The sequence below is a fragment of the Brachyhypopomus gauderio genome, unplaced genomic scaffold, assembly GCF_052324685.1.
Source record: "Brachyhypopomus gauderio isolate BG-103 unplaced genomic scaffold, BGAUD_0.2 sc63, whole genome shotgun sequence".
Classification (NCBI taxonomy): Eukaryota; Metazoa; Chordata; class Actinopteri; order Gymnotiformes; family Hypopomidae; genus Brachyhypopomus; species Brachyhypopomus gauderio.
In genome coordinates this window covers 587,501-608,493 of record NW_027506884.1, presented here as the reverse complement: position 1 = coordinate 608,493, position 20,993 = coordinate 587,501, and the positions used below count along the sequence as shown (strand labels likewise).

The 20,993-nt window shown below is 49.0% G+C and overlaps 1 protein-coding gene across 2 annotated transcripts in view; it reads right to left on the bottom strand.

The window, feature by feature from the left end:
• Positions 1-561: 561 nt before the first annotated feature.
• ntn1b (netrin 1b) overlaps positions 562-20,993 on the bottom strand; it is a 42,346-nt gene continuing 21,914 nt past the window's right edge. For both annotated transcript variants that reach the window (XM_076988587.1, XM_076988588.1), the window contains 5 exons: positions 20,428-20,616; positions 13,144-13,293; positions 11,458-11,511; positions 8,573-8,647; positions 562-899 (listed from right to left, as the gene is read on the bottom strand). In XM_076988587.1, the coding sequence (XP_076844702.1) occupies positions 577-899; positions 8,573-8,647; positions 11,458-11,511; positions 13,144-13,293; positions 20,428-20,616 (791 nt within the window). In that variant the 3' untranslated portion in view covers positions 562-576. The remainder of the gene's footprint in view (positions 900-8,572; positions 8,648-11,457; positions 11,512-13,143; positions 13,294-20,427; positions 20,617-20,993) is intronic.

Here is a 20,993-nt window from a genome sequence, read left to right as displayed (position 1 = left end):
AGCTTCAACATGATCAAGATACAGTAACGACTACAAGGTAACTTTAGATTTGTCATAACTAGTCCAAGCAAATGTGAGCATTTCAAAAGAAGAGAAAATTCTCTAAATCACAATTCTTGTCTTACAAGACATAATCCAGTCCAAAAGAGCACGTGTGACACATTAGCTAACATTGCTTTTGTGTCTTGTAAAAAAACAACAAAAGAAAAAACAAAACAAAACGGGTGTCTGAGAGGACATAAAAGAAAGTGAGAGATACCAGAACTGATCGTTCCAGATGACTTTACACACTGTATACGTAACATTAGGTGCAAACTCTGCAAAATCAACAAAACGAAACAAAAAAAGGCACACACACACACACACACACACACACACACACACACACAAAACAACTCAAAGAAAAACAAAACAAAAGGTGACAAAGCTGCGAGACTGGGCATTCTTCATGACAGTTCCTATGAAAGGCTAGCGACATCCGTCTGCTTAGCAGCACTCCGCTCATCCCTCCCTACGTCACCCCTACACCCCCTCCCCCACCCCCCTCCCAGGACCCCCCACCCCGCGCTGGCCTCTCTAGCACTTGCCCCTCTTGTCGCGTTGCTGAAACTTGCGGAGACGTCGGGCCCACAGGTCCTTCCAGGGGATGAGCAGGCTGCCCTTGTCGGCCACCACGCCGCTCTGGCCGCGCGTGTCGCCCTCGTCCGAGCCCAGGAGAAGGTACTTGCGGCCGGGCTTGATCTTGGGGCACTTGCAGGCCACGTCCTTGGCACGTAGCCAGAGCAGCTGCTCGCCACGGCGGATACGGTGCTCGCCTTGCTTGTAGACGGAGATGATGTTGATGGTGAACTTCCACCACTCACCAGCCTTGTCTCCCTTCAGGACGTGGACCTGGACCGCTGGAGAGAGGCGCAGACGCACATGCTCAGTACTCAGACACAGTATTTTAGATTTATTCACTGTGTATTCCATAAAGGTATAAAAAAAATTCTTAAGTGCGAAGAATCACGTGTGATATGTGTCATGTGTGATAAGCATCGCGTCGTAAGTATCATTCTTATTTCTGAGACATTGCCCAGGTACATCTGAACCTTTTCTAAATGTCCACAGACGTGCACTTGCATTCCTGTTCCCATTTTCAAAAAGCAGATTTATCTTAGACTTCTTGAAAGAAGAGATGACCACCTGATGACTTCACTGGACTCCATCTTTAAACATAGACAGTACGGTCCATGATTTAAACCCAGCAGAAAAGTAGAGCCACATGTGATTACAAATGTGCTAGATGCTGGGAACAGAAGAAGGAAGGAGTTGGTGAACCGATCCACGGACAGTGTGTGCTGCCTCACTGAGATCACTGCTGGAATGGGCTTGGGAATGAGCTGCTGATATAATGAGTCTGAACAATTAGTAAATGGGGAAGATGAAAGATGTAGTAGACACAGGGCCTTGAGGGGGGACGTCTGGATTAATACACTCCTGAAATGAGCTCAGGTTGTGGGTGATAGTATGAGTCCTGCTCCATTGTCCTGTCAGGATAAAGATGATTGTTGTCTGGTGCTTTTTTTCCCTCCTGATGTGATTCAGAATTGTGTTATTGTGTCTAAAGTGCTCTTCGCCATGTGCGTTCTGATTATTACTGCATATCTAAAAATGGTTGAGTTGTTCTTTTTCATGCCTTCCCCCCCCCCCACTCTCCCCTCACTCTGACCCCTGACCCCTGACCTTTCCTCGTTGTTCTGGCCTGCGTGCTCCATATTGCAGCAACAGTTGCCATAGCACTCACAGCCAAAGACAATGCATGCGCGCGACGAGGGCTTGCGGGACCTTCCCCGCCCCCGCCAGGACCTGCAGGGCTGGCAGCGTGTGAGGCCTTGAAAACTTTCCTCTCCATCGGACCTCAGCACAAGGAGATGTACATTTACAGGGGAATCGAACATTTCAAGACGTATTGCGATAAGAAGCCAGGAGGTTGCTGGGAACTCTGAAATGATCCAGAGGTGGGAAAGAGAGCAGGCAATCAGAAAAACTTTGTCACAACATTGCGGTAGTCGCGAAAGTCAAACACATGACTTATAGAAAATACACCTTTTCTGTGAGGCAGTTCCTGATGGCGTGGGGCTAGTCTAGCGTCACATCATTCTACACACGCATGCCAAGCTTCTGAGCTAATCTGTGCTCAAGATGAAGTGGTTTGGTGGGGAATGTTCTAGAAAGGCCCAGAGGGGGCCTACCTAAGAGTCTCTATTTCACAATTAGAGGGAATTGACCCAGTTTGGAAACGAGGGCATGCCTTCTGCTGCAAAATGCACAGAAGATGTTAACAAACTCAAATGAGTATACACACATACACTGACAGTGACCCACCTGTTAATCAGAGGTGAATCATGTTTAAGAAATACGCCATTCGAGGCATTATGTAAACCTGACAGGGGAAGTGGTCTGTTTCCCTTCCCCCCCCCCCCCCCCCCCCCCCCGTCTGTTGAATGTGAGCACTCTTTAGTGACGAGGCCATGAATCGCCCCCTAGAACACAGTGGAATGTCCCGGCTGGGCAGCGGGGGGCCTGCTGTGAGCAAATTGCACCCAATTTGAGAGAAGAAAAGAGAAGTGTCGGTGTGAGGAGAGCGCACTCCCACGAGCTCCCCATTCATCCCCGCTGGTTCTCTGGGCCGAAGCCCGTTCCTTGGGCCAAAGAGAGGGAGATAAAAAGAACCCAGGCGAGTGTGGAGGAGCTGGGGAGGGTGGCCTCGGAGGGGAGTCAGCTATTTATCTTCCCAGCCACAGAGAAGCTTCCAGAAGAATCCTGGAAGTGTTCCGAGCTCATCGGCTCGCTGAACCCATGGGCTCCCAGCGCCTGGTTCCAAGAGCAGCGTGAGAATTCCGCTGCTGGAGTCTCATTCTTGTCTCGCTTTCGTCTCATTTTTGTCTCACGCCTGTCATGTTGTCTCGCATAGCAGGAACCAGTGTGAGCCATCCACGAGCTCACAGGCTGCAAATAAGCTCCAAGCACACCGCCGTCACATTGTGCGGTGGCGAGACTCTGAGACGGCGCGGGCTCGGAAATCCCAGGCCAGTGTGGCCGTGTCCCAAAACGCGATTACATCAGACTGAATAGGGAACATGCAGAGAATGGAACGGATCCTGGACCCTTAGCCACAGAGAACAGGCTACGCCGGGACCGTTTTAGACATCGAAACTGGAGAAAGACAGACAGAGGCACACAGACGGGGAAGCGAGCCAGCTGGGAGAGGAAGAGAAGGGCGATGGATGAGTAGATACGGAGGCAGGGCTGAGGAGAAGAGCAGCACCCCCCCCCCCCCCCCCCCCCCAAACCCCAGCCTGCTGCCGCTCTTCTGTGTCTTTGGGCAATGTGCTGGGGCGTGACCCACGCGCTCTACACAAGCCAGCCTAATCGAATTAGTGCGCCTGATTAGCGGCCTGCGGCTCACCCTCACGCCCCCCTGTCCCGACACCCTGGGCCTAGACGCTGAGCACCACACTGACTGCTGGCCTCGCCGCAAATGTGTGTGGTAGAGCTTGGGCCCCGTGTACTCTCACACACACACACACACACACACACACACACACACACAGGGCTTTGATTCGTGGCGGCTCTTCCAGCCGTGGGATGGCAGTTCCAGAATTCACCCCTTTATACTTGATGTCTCCGTAGAGACTGAGAAGAAAAGAGGACAAACAGGGAATATTTCTTCCTCTCATTTCTATCGTTGACACCAGAGGCCGGATTTAACAACTGATGGGCACTAGAGGCAGAGGGTTGAGATGGACGAGCCTCTTTCTGTGATCCTTGGACACGCAGTGAAGTCACACGCAAACACAAACACAAAAACACACATACACACACTTGCACACACCCACACACACACACACACACACACACACACACACACACACACACACACACACACACACACACACACACACACACACATTGTGAAAAATAGGGGTGTGCAAATATCCAGTCACACAAAGGCATGCAACCAAACTCTTGGGCTTAACTGTAGTCAACAAGAGGTCAGAGAAACCCAGACCTGCTTCAAGAACCTTCTAGAGCAAACCAAAGATCTGACATCTGCCTTGAAACATTTTGAAAAATAAATTTTGAAAAAGAAGAACAATAATGGCACAAATCATCTTTTGCAATCATTTTCAAGTTCTTCATAATGGCCCTAAATGAAAAATATCTCTGACTGCATTTAAAATATGAATTATGCGGAGGGGTATGACAACTGGGGTTTTTCTCGGGAGTTGTTTCAGAAGGATCACATTTTCTCCCTCTCCTTTTATTACCCCGTGAATGGGGAAAACAGAAGAGTCCCCATACTTCCACGCTTATTTGGACTCATTTGAAAGCACTTGTGACTTTCTCCTCCCCTGCTTTGACTGATGAATTGCGAGGCTTTTTGGGCGGCTGACAGTGCTGTATAGGAACAGCATGGCCCATTTACAGCATGCGACGCGTCTCCAGAATCAGCCAGCTGCCCATAACACGCGCGGCGGACCCCGCAGGGTGGCTGGGAGTCTCCTCGCTTTGTCTTTTAGCTTCACATTGGGTCAGAAACAGCTTCAGTAGAAACGTCAGGGGAACAGCAGTACTTTGTCAATCGTGTGTGCTAATTACCGTAAATATGGAGAGAAATTCAAGAATAGAAATAAATGAAAGCAAAGTAACGAGAAGAAAACAAAGGACGTATCCTACTGCTATTTGATGAAATGTTTTAAGGCGTGCAGTGAGTAGCTCTAAAAATGTACCAGAGCCAGTGGGGCAGCCAAAGCTTTCCCCTCAAAGACTGGCATGGAGTCATGGACACAATGTGAGATGATACAGCGATGCACGCTTTAGGCCAAAACTTGGGAATGAGCTTTTATTGTTTAGTAAGAGGGGAGGGTGACACACTCTCTCTCTCTCTCTCTCTCTCTCTCTATCTCTCTGTATCTCTCTCTCTCTCTCTCTCTCTATCTCTCTTTCTCTCCCTCTCACACACACACTCACACACCCACACACACACACATGAATCTGTAACTAGAGCCATATTGAATGCTGAAGCTGGCAAAGATACTTCAGTGCTCTCTCTCTCTCTCTCTCTCTCTCTGGCTTTGTCTGAAGGAAGCTGTGCTGCGGTCAAGAGACACAAGCCTGGCTCACACTCCATCTCCTCCTGAATATCAGCGTAATATATGGCTCCCTCGCGACAATGAACCCAAAATGCATGAACAACTGGTGGGGGAGAGATGCAGCGGAACTTTACAGCTCTGGCACATCATGACGACAAGCACTACAGTCCAGCGCTACAGTCCAGTGCTACAGACCAGCACTACAGACCAGCGCTACAGACCAGCACTACAGACCAGGGCTACAAACCAGCACTACAGTCCAGCGCTACAGACCAGCGCTACAGACCAGCGCTACAGACCAGGGCTACAAACCAGCACTACAGACCAGCGCTACAGACCAGCACTACAGACCAGGGCTACAAACCAGCACTACAGTCCAGCGCTACAGACCAGCGCTACAGACCAGCGCTACAGACCAGGGCTACAAACCAGCACTACAGACCAGTGCTACAGACTAGCGCTACAGACCAGTGCTACAGACCAGTGCTACAGACCAGCACTACAGACGAGCGCTACAGACCAGCACTACAGACCAGCGCTACAGACCAGCACTACAGACCAGTGCTACAAACCAGCACAACAGACCAGTGCTACAGACCAGCGCTACAGACCAGTGCTACAGACCAGCGTTACAGACGGCTGCTACAGACAAGCACTACAGACGAGCGCTACAGACCAGCGCTACAGAACAGTGCTACAGACCAGCGCTACAGACCAGTGCTACAGAACAGTGCTACAGACCAGCGCTACAGACCAGTGCTACAGACCAGCGCTACAGACCAGTGCTACAGACCAGTGCTACAGACCAGCACTACAGACCAGCACTACAGACCAGCGCTACAGACCAGCACTACAGACCAGCACTACAGACCAGTGCTACAAACCAGCACTACAGACCAGTGCTACAGACTAGCGCTACAGACCAGTGCTACAGACCAGTGCTACAGACCAGCACTACAGACGAGCGCTACAGACCAGCACTACAGACCAGCGCTACAGACCAGCACTACAGACCAGTGCTACAAACCAGCACAACAGACCAGTGCTACAGACCAGCACTACAGACCAGTGCTACAGACCAGCGTTACAGACGGCTGCTACAGACAAGCACTACAGACGAGCGCTACAGACCAGCGCTACAGAACAGTGCTACAGACCAGCGCTACAGACCAGCGCTACAGACCAGTGCTACAGAACAGTGCTACAGACCAGCGCTACAGACCAGTGCTACAGACCAGCGCTACAGACCAGTGCTACAGACCAGTGCTACAGACCAGCACTACAGACCAGTGCTACAAACCAGCACTACAGACCAGTGCTACAGACCAGTGCTACAGACCAGCGCTACAGACCAGTGCTACAGACCGGCTGCTACAGACGAGCGCTACAGACGAGCGCTACAGACGAGCGCTACAGACCAGCGCTACAGAACAGTGCTACAGACCAGCGCTACAGACGGCTGCTACAGACAAGCACTACAGACGAGCACTACAGACCAGCGCTACAGAACAGTGCTACAGACCAGCGCTACAGACGGCTGCTACAGACAAGCACTACAGACCAGTGCTACAGACGGCTGTTACAGACAAGCACTACAGACCAGCGCTACAGACGGCTGTTACAGACAAGCACTACAGATGAGTGCTACAGACGAACATTACAGACGAGTGATACAAATGAGCGCTACAGACCAGCTCTACAGACCAGCGCTACAGACGAGTGCTAAAGACAAGCGATACAGACGTGCGCTACAGACGAGCGCTACAGACGAGCGCTACAGACGTGCGCTACAGACCAGCGCTACAGATCAGCGCTACAGACGAGCGCTACAGACCAGCGCTACAGACGAGCGCTACAGACATGCGCTACAGACGAGCGCTACAGACGAGCGCTACAGACGTGCGCTACAGACCAGCGCTACAGATCAGCGCTACAGACGAGCGCTACAGACCAGCGCTACAGACGAGCGCTACAGACGTGCGCTACAGACGTGCGCTACAGACGTGCGCTACAGACGTGCGCTACAGACATGCACTGGTGGCTGTTACCAGATCCCCCTGCTCTCCCACTACCACCTCGCTTGCTTCTGCATTGCAGGGAGGCTTTATGCTGATGGTCATGATCTAATGTCTCAAAGTTTCTGCCCACTGGAAATATGGCCAGGAAAGGTTTTGGAAGGCAGGGCATATAGAGAGATAGTCGCAGAGTGATTTTAAATGACTTGTTTAAAGTAATAAGAAGTAATGAGATATTAATATTGATGTGGTGCTACTGATGTACTGACAAGATGCACTCTGGATGGCCTCTATGACTGTGCTATACATTTGCAGCACGAGGGGCATGTTTATGTGTGTTCTCTCTCTCCGCCTCCCCTCTCTCACACTCACACACACACACACACACACACACACACACACACACACACACACACACACACTCTTTCTTTCTGTCCCCTGGCAATGTTCTTAACCCGCTTAACACCCTGTAGCATGATACATTTTCCAGACGGCTCAAGTGTTACGTTATGATGTCAAATATCGTCCCCGTTTTCTCTTGTTCTACACACAGCTTTAGGGTTGGTGAGTGGCCCTAACCAGACCTTCATTCTCTGCCTGTACATTTGGAGTATACGTGACAGTTTGAAGCATTCAGCAGTAGAGACCAGTCAGCAACAATATTAGACAGCATGCAGTAGGTCTGCTCACACAGATTTGGTGGTTCTGTTAGTAGTACTCTACCTTGGCATTCATGAGGTGTTCTTTTTTACTTTCTGCCTAGGAAGATTTGTGTCTGCCATGTTGGCTTGAAGGACAGAGATCTGACAGCGCTTATAAATCCTTCAACCTCTATCAACACACGTATGAGCGCTGGTGCTCACGAACCCCCTGCAGATCTGGGACTTCAACAAGAACCAGCTGTTCCCTTTGTCCTCTGCAGACTGGAGCCAGAGCACGGGCATCGAGAGGCATCGGCCCAGCCGTGCTGGGCCATGAGCTTTGATGCTATAACTTAAACCCAGACCCCATGAATAAACCATCAGCTCTATAGAAGAGTTAAAGAGAGAGCGAGAACAACAGAGAAAGACTGAGAAAGAGTGAGAGGGATATAGAGAGATGGAGAGAGAGAGAGAGACAGATAGAGAGAGACAGACAGACAAACAGACAGATGGAATATGCTGGACATAGATCTGTGTATGATTTGTTCTCGATTTTAAGATTTTTGGCCCAGCCAGAGTCATTGAGTGACTGGCTGAATATGTTTTACCTTAATTTCTCTGTTCAAGAATATTTTACGACAGCGTTGTGCAACGTTTCGTCCCCTTGACTTCAGTGCCAGACACTGCTCTCGGCACCCTGGTCTTCAGGGAGTTCCCTGGGCAGCTGTGGCATTCACCCAGCTGGAGATCAGACGCATGTAAAGTGTGACTCACTCACCAAAGTCTTTCTTGCAGTACTTCTTCATGGTGACCTTCAGTTTGCCCTTAGAGGCCTTGCAGTGGGCATCACAGTCTGTGGAAGGACAGGCACAGAGAAGACAAATCAGGTGGAGCTTCCTGACAGAAGAGCTCCGCGGATGTGTTTTATGGAACAACGTATGTTTTTGGGTCATTTTTATGGGACACCTCATGTGTCAGAACAAGTCCAAGGTGGATCCAACTTGCGAGACATTTGGAAAGCCATGGAAGCCTGCCAAACTGTCATGGCAAATTCATAATGTCCAAGTACATTATAAACAGTGAATATTGCTCCCCACCCCATCAGCTCTGAAGAACCATATTTTTTTTTATACACAACTGCACAGTGCTGTAATATGCTATGAGATTCCACGGCCAGACTCTGGTGTGGCACAGCCTCCTGCCTCCTGTCGGACACCCAACACCCTCCCAGTGAAAGTGCCCCTGCACAGATCAGACTAAGGCTTAAACTGGACTATTGTCAGGTCCTCTCTCACCCTTATTATCCATGCCCGGTCTCTCCATTCCTCCTGCGACGTCCCCAGACCCGACATTAACCATGTCAGCTCTGCAGGGTGAAAGGGTCATTTCAACTCAAAGAAAGGCCACTGAGAGGGGGTGAGAATCACAGCTGAGAGTTCTCCTCACCCAGGATCCTTCAACTAATTCAAATCAACTGAATTAAATTAAGCCACACTCCATTCACCTACTGAGTGTGGCTTACACACAGCCCGGCCAGAGTGGATCCTGGTCTGAACGCTGCTCGCTGTGTATCAGTTCTCCGTCACTGGGTCGGGCCTCTGTGATTGATAGCTCCAGTGCACGGCGCATCCATCCTGAGCTCCAGAACGTGCCAGAACACCTCTGCGATGGCCTGCGTTGGGCTGATGCCAGACACCTTTTTGGACAGAGGGCCGGTCTCAAACGAGGCCAGACGTTGCAGGAACACAGCCTGGTTCCCTGTGACGTCTCTCTCTCCTGTCCTGACACAAATTGGAACCAGAAAGCCTCCTGGTGCGGCTACCTCACAGTGCGGTAATAACGCGTTTTTGGGGTGCGGGGGGTGGGGGTGGGGTGGGGTTGGAGGAGTTTGGAGGGAGGTGGGAGAGAGGGGACCTTTCAGCTTTTGCCTGAATATGGACAAACTTCATTATTTTCTGCCGGGCTCTGTTCAGCCCTCCCTTTTCACGGGCCTTTCTATTCCGTGTGAATGAGGTTGCCCAGGCGATAGCGGAGCGGGAAAAAAACGCCATCCCGAAAAGAAGTTTGAAGGGGGAGGAAGAGGGGGTGATAGGGTTAGGGGAAGGAATTGGGGTGGGGGTGAGGGGGGGAGAGAGGGAGAAATAGAAAAAAAAATAGAAAGAGAAAGAGAGAGAAATGGAAAGAGTGAGTAGTGTGAGGTAATGATTGTGTGTATATGTAAAAACAACAACAACAACAACAAAAACATTTCTACCAAGAAAATTTTGTATTGCTCAGGCAGTACAAAAATGTGTCCAGGAGGACTCAGGTGGGGGATGGGGCTGGGGGCGGGCGGGGCTACGAGCGAAGGAGAAAGCGATGAAGAAGGAGGAAAAACCTAAAGTAAATGAATTTGATGAGTCCGTATCGGCCACGCCTGATTTCCATGTAAATGTGCTGTGAAGGGACGGGAGCGCTTTGTGCGCCCGCAGGCCCCGTCCGCCCCGTCCTGCCTCTCTTTGATACGCCCGGGCCACCATTAGGCCAGGGACACAAAGCCCACCGCTCCCCATCACACCCCCGGTGCTCATTAACACCCGGCCCCTGCTGGGAGACAAGCGTCTGCTTTGTGGAGCCTCTCGAGCCAGGCCTTGCTGCTCCACCAGGGGACCACACCAGAGGCTGTCTCTCCAGCGTCACCGCTACACGTCCGAGGAAAGGTTCTTTAGGACAGTCAGCAGTACCTGTGCTCTAGGAAGTGTTCCTTGTTTTGCATCCCCATTTACTCCCAATTTATTCACACATTCTCTGGTTGGTTAATTTTATAAACTGCCAAATACTTCAGAGATGGAATCAATCGATGAGATCTTGCACAAGCAAGCTGCAAATGTCCTGTCCATTCCAATATGGGAGTTAAGGACCGGAAGACTCTCTTGGGTGTCTCTAGCTTTGAGAAACATTAGCAGGTTGAGTTAGCCGAATTAGCAGGTCTTTGGTAGAACATCTGAGCGGAGTGGCCATCACAGCCTCCTGTGGAGCTGACGCTGACCAGACTGCTGAGATAATCAAGTGTGAAAAGGAGAAAGGCAGCACGAGATCCCACCTCATTCTGCACAGAGAGCGCCGGCACGCAGAAACAATCCCATGCAAATGAAGCATGTAATCAGATTAAGTTTCCCAGCATGCTTCTGGACCGCACCGACTTAAGCCTGTGGCCGCCAGTCAGAATTTAATAAATGTCAGCAAAATAAAGATTGATAAAGAACTAGGCATAGAATAATATTAATGGATCTTCTAGGTCACCACCACCATCTAACATGTTTCAATCATTTGGATATGAATAGGGTGTGGGGCCTTGTTTGGCATATGTGTTGCATTTCCCATCATGGAAGAAGAAAGCCACATGCATCTGCAGATGTTTTGTAAAGAAATAATCACTTTATTGACACGCCTCAACTGTGAAGGCTGCAGCTTACCAGATGAGACGGGGAGGTGAGCAAAGATGATCAGAAAGAGAGGAAGATGAAGTAGCTCAACAGTGCAACTTACAGCATGCACGTGCACACAGCGTTTCATATCCAGTGTGTAATCACGGTCTAATGTCCTGATGCGGTTTCGCCTCTGTGCCCACAAGATTCACGTTTCCCTCGGGTTATGAAACTTATTAACTGATTTGTTACTCACCTGTTGGTTCTTCTGAACTGGTGTAAGTAGCAGTGGGAGAAGCAACTGGAATCTCTATAACCAGAGAAAAGGAAACAGTGGCGATTACCAACAAGAAAGCTGCTCCATGCCATGACTCATCTCCTTCTGCTTGAAATTTCCCCTTTCTGGAAAAGGCTTGGAACAAATAAACTGTACTGTTTTAAGGATATTATGTATTACAGAGAATAATAAATATAGACATGGGGAGTCTCAAGACTACTTGTAATAGACATGTGATTGATCGTTGATGAAAATGCATGGTTGAGTGTAATAGCAGCTCGAGGCCCAGACTTCTCTCAGTGTTCTCTATTGTAAGGTATATGCCGTTAGGGGATCTAGTGCAGTTAAAACTGCACTTGGCATAATGTCCAATGTCACAAACTTTTTATATCAACCTATTAAAGCTAAAACACATTATCTCGGAAAACAGAAACCAAATCTGTGCAGAGCCACTGGTGCTCTCTCTCCAGATCTTACACTATATTTGTTACTTTCCCACTGAAACGAAGGGAAAGTAACTTCTGCAGGGTTCACGGGTTTCGTTTCACTTCACGGAGCCCTGCCAAACATATCAGACTGGTTCCATATACCCGAGATAGCCTTGTCCGAAGGCCAAATTCATCCGTATTGACAACGGTGTCCATTATAGCACAGGGGAATGATCGAGGTTAGGGCAAGCGGCCCGCCATTGTGTCGTGCTCCCAGCAATTATCTTATCAAGCGATGCCAGCCAAGAAGGGACGATGGCCAGTCCCCACACCCCTCCACCCCCTTCCAGCACCCTCACCGCCCCCACCCGCCCCCACCCGCCCCCACCGTCACCACCACCCTGACCTAGCCCTGCCGCAGCCCGCTGTGTGGTCCTCCCGTTTATCACCACGGAGACGGAATCTGCAGCCTTGTTGATACTGCCAATAAACATATCACCAATCATGGCTTTGGAACAGCCAGTTAGATTCCCGGCTTGACGGGCCATCAGCGAGGCGCGGGGCCACACCAGGCCATGCCGGCTGGCCGCGGAGGCTGTTTGCTTTAGTGCAGGTCAAATAGCAAGATGTCCATCCAAGGAAATAATGGATACAGAGACGAGGGTGTGTGAATGAAAAGATTGGCACATTCATGAATGACAAAGTGTGTAGGTAAACTTTCTTTAGGGTGACGTACACAGCCGGGCCGTGGGAGTTTCATCGAACGCTAAGTTGTCTAGTTTAAAGTTTACTGGTTGTTTTTTGAGCTGAAATTATATTGCACTGATTGTGACGATTATTAATTTATAGTGGATCAATTGAAAAGGTAGTAGTCTTTTGGCTACCAGTTAGTGGCTCTTTTTATTTCCTTTACCAAACAATAAAAGGTCAAAGTCTCAGCTCCGTTAAAATACCTTGGAAAGGACTTGTTACACTGCTGGGATTAACACCTGACAAACACGCTTTAGCATTGTGTACTCCACACTTAAAGTCTGTTGACTGCTAAAAGTAGTAGCCATGGAAACATCCCAGTGAAGTAGCAGATGGATTTATTACTTTTTCCTTCTGTTCATTTATCACGGCTTGATTGGTGTGTGAGAGTGAGAAAGAGAGTGAGAGAAAGAGGGAGAGAAGGAGAGAGACAGAGAGAGAAGCCAAACGACAGAGCGAGGTAGTAAGTGGTAGAGAAGGGTCTTACTGATGCAGGGGGCGATGGGGGAGCGACTTTGCTGGTAGCCTTTGGCACAACGGTTACACGTAATGCCCGTCACGCCGTCCTTACACGGACACTGACCTGTGGTCTGATTACAGGTCTTACCCGCAGCACCGACCGGGTGGCAGTCACATGCTGCACAGAGAAGGAGACACAAGAGAAGCAGAATGTGTCACAGAACATTAGAACCCCACAGACTTTATACCCCCACATGTATTAAAACCCCACAGACTTTATACCCCCACATGCATTAGAACCCCACAGACTTTATACCCCCCCATGTATTAAAACCCGAGACTTTATACCCCCACATGCATTAGAACCCCACAGACTTTATACCCCCACATGCATTAGAACCCCACAGACTTTATACCCCCACATGTATTAAAACCCCACAGACTTTATACCCCCACATGCATTAAAACCCCACAGACTTTATACCCCCACATGCATTAGAACCCCACAGACTTTATACCCCCACATGCATTAGAACCCCACAGACTTTATACCCCCACATGTATTAAAACCCCACAGACTTTATACCCCCACATGCATTAGAACCCCATAGACTTTATACCCCCACATGCATTAGAACCCCACAGACTTTATACCCCCACATGTATTAAAACCCCACAGACTTTATACCCTCACATGTATTAGAACTCCACAGACTTTATACCCCCACATGCATTAGAACCCCACAGACTTTATACCCCCACATGTATTAAAACCCCACAGACTTTATACCCCCACATGCATTAGAACCCCACAGACTTGATACCCCCACATGCATTAGAACCCCACAGACTTTATACCCCCACATGTATTAAAACCCCACAGACTTTATACCCCCACATGTATTAGAACCCCACAGACTTTATACCTCCACATGTATTAGAACCCCACAGACTTTATACCCCCTCATGCATTATAACCCTTCATATATTATACCCCCACAGACATTATATCCCCACATACATTATAGCCCTGTGACAAAACAGCTCAGCGCAACACAAATCTGGTCTAATACTGTTCCTCATGTGAACATATTGGCCAAATATCATTTTGTATAGCAAGAGAAGAATTTTAAAGTGTTTTCTGACTACGCTGAATTGCTGGTTGGAATTTTGCTTCATTGTTATTTTAGCAGTGGCAACCTAAGCATCGTTATTTGTAACATTGTGATTGAATGAGGAACAACACAAGAACACAGCCAACACAAGATGTCTGAAGTGCCTCCTTCTGCTCACGGGCTTACATGCATCACTGCGCATTTCTGTGCCATTTAAGATGAACTGTAGTGGAAACCTCCGTTTAATGGATTTTGTCCAGTGCTTTTTAAGGGTACATATGTTGAACCTATTTTTTTAGTTAGTGCAGGTAGACTTGCCCTCTGTGCTGATAGGCTGGAACTTTATTCGGTTTACCAGATCACGATTTTGTGCCATTATTCTCCAAGGCTGTATGAGCAGTTATAGCCTGCACCTGTGACTGTGTGTTAGGGTCTGACCAGACATCTGTCCAGCTGGTGCTTTCCTGGATTCCTACTTGCATGTGTGAGATGGACGCTCTCCATTGTGTGATTAAGTGTGTCTGTGTGTGTGTGTATTTCTGTGAGAACATTTAGAGGTTGTCCATTCCATTGTGTAAGAGCCTGATTTGTGCTTGATGTGTGTGTGTGTGTGTGTGTGTGTGTGTGTGTGTGTGTGTGTGTGTGTGTGTGTGTGTGTGTGTGTGTGTGTGTGTGTGTTAGAGCACATGTGAATATGTGCATCTGGTCTTTTCCTAGCTCACGGGTTCTGCCTGTGCGTGCACGTGTGTGCGTATGAGAGTCTGAAAGTGTGTGCGTGCGTGTTAAAACCTTTCGTGCTCTGCTGGAGGGTTCTGATCTTCAGTGTAGGCAGCTCATGGCCCTCTCTGATCGAGTTTCCAACGTAAAGGCTCTTGGCAGGCACGGCCCCTGCAAATAAAGCCTGAATACCGCTCCCCATTAACGGGGCAGCGCGGCACGGTTCAAAGCTGTTCTGCTTAAGCTGTTAGTCAGGAGGATCGCACGTTAAAAGTGAGAATTTCGTTGCGTGCTCGCTCTGCCAAACGTTTACCATAAAGCTGCATGTTTGAAGTCCCAGCCCAGCCCTCTTCATCATGCCGGTAGGTTTTTATGGAACCCAAGGAGTAATTTGAAAACAGCTTGAAGCAGGCCAGCCTCGGGAACTCTGTCGGGTTATTAGTGAATACTGGGAGACGCTCGTGAGGATCAGAAATCGCCCACTGAATTAAACAAGACGATGTAGGAACTTGTTTTGCTCTGAGTCTGTTTGGGTTCATTGTCGAGTCTGAGGGTGCTGTTTGTTAAACAGTCCAGTGAGACTCCTTCTTTTTATTTAGTCATTTGGAAATGGGTGTGCTGAGTAAAATGTATCGCACTTTCCATCCTAAATTAAATCCAGCTAAACAGCATTCCCAAACTATTGCCTTTTCCATCAAAACATAATTTATGTTTCTCTTACTGACTATGATGTGACCAACCCTCCTGAGTAAAAACAGAACCTGTGTTAACTAATATGGGATAATTACAAATGACCAAAACAATGGGATGGGACCATGACCTAAACCAAATGAGGGTGGCTTGCTGGAACTAATTTCAAACTCCCTCTGGATGAGTCTGGATGCTTTTTCAGAGAACAGATGTGGGAACAACCACCAGAATTTTCACCTTTAGACAGTTGCTTTGTACCAACTAAAATGACCCCAGTTCATCATGGTTGTAAGTTGCTTTGTGTGTGTGTGTGTGTGCATGTAAGAGTTTGTAGCTACACTTATTAATACATAATCCGTCGAGTTATTGAAGTGCTTCATGTCCACACTGGAGGGTCCATTCATTGGTTTAAAGTGGAACTATATTCTAAGGTGAGGTGTTTAAGGTGGAACTCTGTTCTGAGGTGAGGTGCTTAAGGTGGAACTCTGTTCTGAGGTGAGGTGTTTAAGGTGGAACTCTGTTCTGAGGTGAAGTATTTAAAGTGGAACTCTGTTCTGAGGTGACGTATTTAAGGTGGAACTCTATTCTAAGGTGAGGTTTTTAAGGTGGAACTCTGTTCTGAGGTGAGGTGTTTAAGGTGGAACTCTCCTCTGAGGTGAGGTGTTGAAGGTGGAACTCTGTTCTGAGGTGAGGTGTTTAAGGTGGAACTCTGTTCTGAGGTGAAGTGTTTAAGGTGGAACTCTGTTCTGAGGTGAGGTGTTTAAGGTGGAACTCTGTTCTGAGGTGAGGTGTTTAAGGTGGAACTCTGTTCTGAGGTGAAGTGTTTAAGGTGGAACTCTGTTCTGAGGTGAAGTGTTTAAGGTGGAACTCTGTTCTGAGGTGAGGTGTTTAAGGTGGAACTCTGTTCTGAGGTGAGGTGTTTAAGGTGGAACTCTGTTCTGAGGTGAGGTGTTTAAGGTGGAACTCTGTTCTGAGGTGAAGTGTTTAAGGTGGAACTCTGTTCTGAGGTGACGTGTTTTGAACATTTCAATGGGCACTTGACACGGCTGTGCTCATACTAGTCACTCCAGAGCAGCAATGCTTGAGCCACCCACCATCCAGCCTACCCACTGTCACAGAGCACAACTCCTACACCCCTGCAGCTCATCATAGAGCACTTCACACCTGCGTACCACGCCGAAGCACCACTAAGTAGTGGGAGGGTGGGGGTGGGCCTCAGGGGTGGAGTGGAGTTTTTGTTCAGTGCCAATGATGGAGAGGTAGCTGGGTAGGTAGCAACGTGTGGCCTGTGAGGTCTTGCCCACAAGAAAGAGAAGGACTGAGATGGAGGAGACAGAAAAAGAGAGTGATGGAGGAAATAATTAGACAGGTGGCAGGTTGAGGTGGGGATGAGACGGAGGGTAAGCATACAATGAGGTAGAAAGAAAGAGTCCATCTGGGAACGTCCCGTTTGGGAATGACCGGTGACGTCCTGTTTGCACATCGCTTGATGAACGATGAAGTTGTTAATCTGGAACATAACATAATAAATAAGTACTCTACGTGCTCCAGTTCCGTTCTTGAAGCCAGTTCCCTTACGTTCTCGAAGCCACCCCGCGGCCCCCCATCCTGTGCATGTGGGTATTTTTTGCAGATTTTCTACCCACAAGCACCCCTGGCACCGTGGTTTGTCTCCCATCCAAAATAAGCATGTGGGGATGGTTGACTGACTCGAACAATAAATACGCCAGCCCCCCTGACTGACATGAGGAGGGAAGAACCTGTCACCTGGGGAACGTGCAGCAAATCAGGCTGTTTAGCTTTTGAAGCCCTTGGCTCACAGCCAAACAAACGAGGAGTCGACACTGGAGGCAGTCAGGGCCCCTCCTCCCAACTCCCGACTATTCGAGAGCTGCATGTTACGTTCTTTTCAGAACTAGAGAAAGTCTTTAGGATCACCCAGGAACTAACTGAACAAATAAATATATACAGTGAATGACCACTTTATTAGAGACAACTACCCCATCACAATCGGATCTTCCTGTGGAAATAAGACGTGCAGTACTGAAGAACATCATAATATCAGGTGAGCAAGTTTCCTGTGGATCAGTTTTGTTATGACTGCACATTAGAAAAGAAAAGGAATGAGGATAGAATTAGAATAGGAAAACTGAGTGATATAAGGGAAACAGAAAGGTAAGAATGACAAAAGAGGCAAAAACTGGAAAACTGAGCAGCGGGAATCCCGATTTCTACGTCTTCCTGTCAAGGGTCTCCAGTCCTGGCTGATGGAGATGGAGCAGTGGTGTGGGGGATGATTTCTCGGCACACCCCAGGTCCTCTGGTGCTTGTGGACGCACGTTTGGACAGTAGAGTTACCTAAGCATGTATGGCACGTTGAATCGCTGCGGATCTGAATGGCAAAGAGGGCGACTGCACTACTGGACGTGCGTCTCGAACACAGTGGCCATTCAGTGTGGATAATACAGTGATTAGCCCTGACGTGTCTTTTCTTCCCTGACCTCAGAGCATCCCACAAACAGCCTGAACAAATGTTTAGGCTGGCAAGGGTGACGCGACGTTGCCGAAAGCCATTTGTAACCTCCTTATGAATCAGCCGCATCCCCCCGCTGAGAAAGAAAGCCATGACAATGAGCCATGGGGCTGCGATGGCCATTAATAATCCCTGAGCTCTGGGCTCAGACAGTGTGCCAAAATCAAGGCTGTCTGATGATCGGCTAAGCAGCTGCCTATAGCAGTTAGCCTCCGAGTTCATTGATGTTTTCATTTGGTGTGAGAGCAATTAGCCAGACTGAAACAGTAATGAGGCTTCAGCCCCTTAGGGGGTGGATATGTGGGCGGGGTCAAAAGAACGGCAGGCAGAAGGGGCATAAGAACGATACTGTGGAATCCAGTTCAGAGCCAATGGGAAAACAAACACGACAGTGGTTAAAAACCACAGTGTGGTTTGGTCATGGACTCTTCTGCAGATGCTCTCACTATTAAATATGCGATGGTTCCAAAAGGCAAATGTTAAATAAGTTTGAAGAGATCTTGCTTTGAAGATTTAACAACTGAAATTAACATTGTTCTTTTTCATTTGAAAAGTGCATTCCGTCTTTTTTTCCACTTTTTCACCACGAAGGTGTTCGCAGTGGATTGCCACTTCTGATTCTACATGGATCAATAAGATTTCAATTATCAATAAACAAGAGGTTCCACTCACAAGCAATACAGCTGTCCCAACATAAGTCAGACTGAGAAACATCTCATTATTGCGTGACTGTCTCATATACTAAATATCTCATTACACTGAACTAATGTGTTTAGGGGAAGAACTGCAGAGGGGTGGAGGGTGATTGTTAACATCCACTTCGGTCCTGAATTCCACAGCTGCCCCCCCACACCCCCCCGGTCTCCTGGGCCGCCTTCTTCCAGGGGAACTGCTCTACGCTCGTCCTGCTCCGTGCCCGCTCTGCGCTGGGCAGCTCACGCTCATTAGGCCTCTCCATGCAAAGCAAATAAAGTCATATGACAAGAATAGGAGGCCCGAGTATCGGGATCTCTGCCGTTACGGCCCTCCTCTGCTTTAATGGCAGGAGTTCAGCCGTTAAGTGCATTTTTCTTTAAAGGGTCTGCAAAAGACATGTTGGGCAAAGACTGATTAGAGGTAACTAGAGGTTGATTGGAGCTGTCCATGCTGTGTAGGGCTATTGGTAATGTGCATTAGTTTTTTGCAATTTAATGTGCATTTAATATTTGTAGCTCTTTGGACAGTGAAGCCAGCGCTCAGCCTCTGTGGTTGATTCCTGGCAGACGGAGCTCACCAGCACCTTCCGTTCACGTGCCAAGGCCGAGCGTGTCAGGGACGTGTGGGCGTTCTCCGGCCCCGCTACGTTATGTCGTGTGTGAATCCAGACGTGTGTGCTTGCCTGGCCTGTGCCAGGTCTGGATGCATGCGTTGGCTGTGTTGGCTGCGTATGCTACGCTGTCGTGCTGGAGACCACATCGGATCTCTTGCTGGTGTGTTCATGTTCTCTGCCGTTCTGCAGTGAGTACACATGTTGGCACAGGAGTGGAGGTGGGACTGCTGCTTCAGGGTAGGCTACGCCTCACCCGCTACGCCTCACCTGCTACGCCTCGCCCGCTACGCCTCGCCCGCTACGCCTCACCCGCTACGCCTCACCCGCTACGCCTCACCCGCTACGCTTCACCCGCTACGCCTCGCCCGCTACGCCTCGCCCGCTACGCCTCACCCGCTACGCCTCACCCGCTACGCCTCACCCGCTACGCCTCACCCGCTACGCCTCACCTGCTACGCCTCACCTGCTGTTCCTTTGGCGATTTATGGGATATGGAGAATTAGCATGCAGGCATGCCAGTGATAGCTTCTCCTTAGTGGGCAATTCTGACCACTTATAAGAGAAAAAATAAATTATGACTTTTCTCTGCCTTCGACGTGACGAAGTCCCTGGGGATGTAAGTTGTTCTTTTAGATTTAATATATTCTCTGTATGTAGTGTATTCTATTTTAATGCCAGGCAACCAGACTTCAGAGGTAGTCTTCTACTTTCCAAATGCAACCCTATCAGAGATTTAAATGTTCAAGGAGATAATGAGTTGTTTGACACTGGACATTACTTAAACTACACTTTGCCGTAAGACATTTTTGAAAGTGAGTAATCGCATGCTAGAGGCCAAGTTCAGTTACAAGAATGGTCCCCATGCCCCCCCCCCCCCCCCCCCCCCCCCCCCCATGTCCCCCCATGTCCCCCCATGTCCCAAGCCTGTGTGGGAAAGCCGGGCCCTACCTTTGCAAGCGCGTCTGTGGGTGATGGCTTTGGTCATGTCCCGGTAGTAACCCTCTTTGCAGTAGTGGCAGTGTCGGCCGGCCGTGTTGTGCCTGCAGTTGAGACACACACCTCCGCTCCTGCGGCCAGACAACTTGTACAGCTCCATGTTGAAGCGACATCGACGCGCGTGTAGGTTGCAGTGGCACGCTGAGGGGAGGCGGGGCCAGTACGGTGGGAGAAAGGGGACAAAAAAGGGATGAGGTGAGTCGAAGCAGCACTGACTGCATGGAATCTGTACAAATGAGTTGAATGTTAAGACCTAGCTGTGCATACCAATGTGAGGTCCAAGTGTTCCTTACTCAGAGGGAGTTATAACTGTTATAATAAAGTTAAGGATTCCTAACCTTAAAAGAGTGCAGCTGGCCAGCCATCCATAAATTCTAGCTAGGCTTCCAAATGAATCACCCAACCCAACATAGCACCTTTGTGTATTGCTTTTGGCTGAGCGGCAGGCCTAATTGATTTGTGAAATGCTGAAGGGTAGTTGTGCTTGCTTCCAGGCCCAGCCGGCCTGCAGGGGGGGT